Source organism: Aplysia californica, unplaced genomic scaffold, assembly GCF_000002075.1.
Source record: "Aplysia californica isolate F4 #8 unplaced genomic scaffold, AplCal3.0 scaffold00289, whole genome shotgun sequence".
In the NCBI taxonomy this organism is placed as follows: Eukaryota; Metazoa; Mollusca; class Gastropoda; order Aplysiida; family Aplysiidae; genus Aplysia; species Aplysia californica.
Window position 1 is genome coordinate 656,824 of NW_004797559.1, and position 5,315 is coordinate 662,138.

The 5,315-nt window shown below is 40.8% G+C and overlaps 1 protein-coding gene across 1 annotated transcript; it reads right to left on the bottom strand.

The window, feature by feature from the left end:
• Window positions 1–3,179: 3,179 nt before the first annotated feature.
• Window positions 3,180–4,168, bottom strand: LOC106012201 (type I iodothyronine deiodinase-like; the record flags this gene model as incomplete). The annotated part of the gene is given in 1 exon segment (XM_035970580.1): window positions 3,180–4,168. A coding segment is annotated over 1 exon segment (177 nt), but the record flags the coding sequence as incomplete, so codon positions are not given.
• Window positions 4,169–5,315: the final 1,147 nt, after the last annotated feature.

Here is a 5,315-nt window from a genome sequence, read left to right on the forward strand (position 1 = left end):
TCTAAAATCGATAAGAGTAGGCTTCGGCCGCCACCTGGGCAAAATTCAAAATTTCCTACCAACTGAAAATATTAGGTGTGTCCCGCGCGCTCATATGACCTATGCAGTTGCGAGCGCCGTAAAACACTTTACAAAAACAAACAAAAACAAGAGCTTGTAGGGCTGCTTTAGGCGTTATACTTCTGTGCTGGAGGATCCCATTCACAACATCAATGTACGTGATCACTTCGTTTAAAAAATGCAAAAAGAAGAGAAATGCATCGCAAGTAAATACATTCAGATCAGGACCACACACTCCGTGGGTGGTATTATCGTCCCTAGGGTCAGATTGAATTTCTTCAAGTAAGCGCTGGATATCTCCTTTCCAAGTGAAAACTGTGCTAAGAAGTCGAGACTGAACATTCCACTTTGTTTCAGACGGTCGTGGATTATTCCGACGACAAAGGCGTCTGAAAACGTCGATTCGTTTTGTATTGTCGGAAAAAAATGTCGAAAAGCCTGCAGCTTTAGTTTTAGTAAGGCTTGACGGTATTTGCAACTGCATAAGGCCATATGAGCGCCAAGGGGTGGATGTCAACAGAGAAGTCCAAACGGGGAATCAAGATTATTCTGCTCATATCTCTAGCCTCAACAACACAAAGTGTGCTTCAACTATCAAGGCACCCCAGAAGTAGCAGTTCACAAGAGATTGACAAATGTACAAAAGAAATACGGTAGAGGAAACAGTACGATACATGTAGTAAGGATAAGTAAAGCAAAAGCAGCAGTTCCTCTTAAGTTATTCCAGCACAGTATGAGCGTAGCGTTGATAAATCAGCCAATTTACAATTCTACTATGCTTTAGGAACATGTTAATATCACCCCTTTGGGAATGGCGTAAAGACAACTTCAGTCAGTAGCACTGCTTTGGTGGGTGGGTGGGGGGGGGTGGTAAGCTTGCAGCTTTAGCGAAAAATAACCTGCAGTCTGAAATGCCAGAACAAGCGTGTTTTAAAACAAGGTTCAGCTGATGCGCATAGCAATGAACAAAGACAGCGTTAGGGAAAGATATAATTATTGACGCATCTGAGTTTGTACACCAGAGACCCTCCTATTTATTATAGCTGCCCCATAGTAGGTTTGGGCCTTCAGCTTTTCCTCGACGCTGAATGGTTTTTAAGCTTCTTTTAGTGTTGAAACGAGTTCTCTCTTTGACTTCAAAAAATCGTTAGAATAACCGCTCTACCCGTTTTTCGTCTTTAATTTTCATGTACCTCAGATTGATCTCAAATTGTGATAAATCAAGAGCGAGCTCGTGAGTTTCACAGAACAAAATACACTCGATAACCTTACACAATACGTGGCTGTTCTTTCTCATCCGTTCGTTGTAATATATCTAGATCTAGTGAGAGGTTGCAATGCGATGACAAACGTCTAGCTGTGCTGTTAAGTCCACTAGACCGAAAGTGTGATACTTAAGGGCATTGCTGACGTACGCTCTTGATGGCTCGTATCTGTAATGTTTTGTTTCACATGGGCAAGATTGGAAAAAAACCTGTCTTGGACCTCTTGGCGTCTTCAGTTCCAAAAAAGCAGACAGTAGAAACAGTACAATCAGTATCAGAGTTTGCTAACGCTGACTGTTAGCCACTCCACTGTTTCGAAAAGATTATTAGTGAAACACGATTGCACCTTTTGGTAGGTTGTATAATTTTGATGTACCAGTATATCCTTGAGTTGGTGAAGACCTAAATCTTTCACTCTCTTCTTATCCCTTTGTTTAGAGAGCTGAATTAAATTATTTGCAATCAACTTCATTCATCCTGCTTTGGAATTACACACTCAAGTAATATAACTTTCACCACTGCACCATTCCATTATTCCAAGTAAGTCTCTTCTTCCAGTCTTCTAACACAGTGACCTAATTACGTCAGGTTGACCTCGCTAAAGTTCAGGATTAGAGAGTTGGGGCTAGAGATATAAATGGCAAGACAATGGACCAATCATCACTGTGAGCACTCCGGTGGATTGCTTCGAAGAGCATCATAATTCGGGCATTGAATTGTGTACACTATCGTGGACTGGTCTGAGACCGTGTTATTTTTAGACCACTTCTGTGGGCTTTGTTCGGCTGGTGCACAATGAGATTGTGACGCCGTATTAATTTGTATATACTAAGAAACTCACTCTAAACGTCATTGTTGTTCGGGTCAGCCCTTAGAGCGTTGTTCGAGTAAGATTACCACCACTGAACATGTTATTTATTACTTGGGTCCAGCACGAGAACTTGATATGGTATAAAAGATGTGCCAATCACACCTGCTCTAGTTTGTAACCCCGTCTGTTTCACGAGCAACATGTCTTTGACAGACAGACAGACAGACAGACAGACAGACAGACAAGCTTTGACTAGGAAATAGTCAAACAAGTAAAAATCACCTCAAAACACCACTTCACTATTACAGAAAATATAATATAATTATATAGGTTTTAATTTCGCCAATGCTCTTATTTTGTCCCCATTATAATGCTTAGTAGTCTAGGCTTCAGCAAACATAAAGCTCGAAATACACGTTGGAAACTGGAAGTACATGTATAAAAATAAAAACTGAAAATAAACAATGAAAAGCGAACGTATCAAAACCAAAAACTCAAAATATACAGTGTAAAGTGAGAAAAGCAACACACTCAAATACGCAACATAGATTTTTTTTAAAAAAGGTCCACAGTGAAAAGTTGGAGAAGCGAGAAACTCAGAGCAGCCATATCTCCATCACGTGTCTGTGCTCAGCATTTGACAAGGTACCACGTGACCTTTCCGTCAGACACGTCATAGATGTCACGTGACGAGATCTCAGATGCCAGGAGAAAGTCGCTTTACACTTTATCACTGTTGGGAGAACATACACACTTGTTCCTCCTTTTCTTCCTTTTCTCTATTTCCTTCTTCCTCTCTTTCTTTTCTGGGTTTTTTTTCCTCATTCCTTTTTCCTCTCTTTCCTCCTTTCTTTTTTGTCTCTCTGATTTTCTCTTCATCCTTATTCATCTCTTTCCTTCTTTCTCACTCTTTCTCTCTTTCCTTCTTTCTCTTTCTTCCTCTCTGTTTCCTCTCTGTCCTTACATCTTTCTCATTCTGTCTTTCTTTCTGTCTGTCTTTCTTTCTTTCTTTATTTATTTTTCTTCTTTCTTTCTTTCTCTTTCGTTTTCTTAAAGAGCAGTAGCGGAGAGAAATCAATTGCGAACTATGATCATCGATGTTTGTTTCAGTTCTGGCACATGATGATGATGATGATGATGATGATGATGATGATGATGATGATGATGATGATAAAAATAAAAGGAGAACACTAGGTGGTTGCTACGTGTGCAGGAAGTCCACAAATTGATGGGCAGCTATTGTTAGTGAAGACAGAATTTTATCAAGTACCTGGGTCTTCCTGCTGGTATGTTATGTTCCTCTTAGCATTGTTGACCCCAACAGGCAGGGTCGGAAACCCGCTTCCCAAATGGTCTAAAGTAGATAGATGGGAGCGTAAAAGACCCGTACATAAAAAATGATTAAAAGAACAAATGAGTGGTTTGCGGGAGCTCGGGTGTGATTTGCTTCTTCTTTCCTTTCAGACAACCACCCTTCTTATCTCTCCTTCTTCGTTTCTTTGTATGTTACTCTCTAGTAAAACCACTACTTTTCGGCACTTACATTAACCTTTTTATGTGGCAAATGCCGTTAATTCTTACTAAAAAATAAAAATAAAAAAATAAAAAAAGTTGTCACCACAAAGTTGTTAACACAAAATTATCTCAATAGTAAAGAGTTTAAGGAATAATATGTCAAAAAGTAAATTTTATGAAGAACAAAGAGTTAACAGAAAGTTATCTGAACAACAGAGAGTTAACAGAAAGTTATCTCCACAAGAAAGTGTCAACACAAAGTTGTCTTTAAGTTAACATAGAGATTTAACGTTATCTCAACTTCAAAAAGTCAACAAACAGTTGCCTCAGCAACAAAACGTTAAAACAAAGTTTTCAGTTTTTCTTCCATCTCATCCAGGTCGTATCCAATCGGCCCCAAAGCGCCCACATACGTGACCACGCCCCCTTTCAGAATGAACAGACGTTCTGGCACCGCCCCATACATGTGACAAGCCAGGTCTTCCATGGAGTCCACCAGCAGACGACCGGAGATTCCCACGTCATCTAACGCTTGGGCTGACTCGAGCCGGTCTTCGAGGGCCGCGTGTGCCTGAGGGGAAAGGCGGGGGAAAACGACTTTTGTTGGTGGTGGTGGTGGTGGTGGTTGTTGGTGGAGGTGATGATGTTGCTGTTGTTTGTGTTATTGGTAGAGGTGGTGGTGGTGGTGGTTTTGGCGATGTTAGTGTTAGTGGTGGAGGGGGTTGGGGGTATTGTTCTTGTTGGTGGTGGTGGTGGTTTAAGTGTTGTTGTTGTTGTTGTTGGTGGTGGTGGTGGTGGTGGTGGTGGTGGTGGTGGTGATGTTGGTGGTGATGCTGGTGATGATGATGATGATGTTGCTGTTGTTGTTGTTGCTGTTGTTGGTAGTGATGTTGGCCGTGGTGGTGATGTTGGTGATTGTTGTTGTTGTTGTCGTTCTTGGTAGTGGTGGTCGTGGTGCTGGTGGTGATTATTCTTGTTGTTGTTATTAACGTTGTTGCTGTTGTTATTGGTGTTGTTGTGGTGCTTATTGTTGATGTTATTGTTGTTGTTGTAGTGGTGGTGATGTCAATATTGTTGTTGTTGGTGGTGGTGTTATTAGTGTTTTTGGTGTTACTACTGTTGTTGTTTTGTTCTTGTTGTTGATGATGTTGACGTTCTTGTTATTATCACCATTATTACTGCTGTCATTTTGAGTAATATAAAAGTATTTTAAATGTTATCACCATCATCACCCCCACTGTCTTCAACGTCGTCGTCGTTCCTGTTATTTAATAGCTGTCCTTGACAAAACTATCATTCAGTGACAACTGTAGGTGCAAACCATCAAACAGTGACAAACTGTCGGTGACAAACTATCAAACAGTGACCACTATCGGTGACAAATTACAATAAGTATCAAACAGTGACAACTGTCAGTGATAAATTATCAAACTGTGACTACTATCGGTCGCAAAACATCAAACAGCGACAAACTGTCGGTGGCAAACCATCAAACAGTATCAAATGTTAGGGATACGAGCCAGCAAACTGGGACACAATGCCTTGATACTCAAGTACATGTACTAATTTTGCTGAGCTGTCAGTGTGCGTTTGTGTGTGTGCGTGTGTGTGTTTGTGTGTGTGTGTGTGTGTGTGTATGTGTGTGTGTGTGTGTGTGTGTGTGT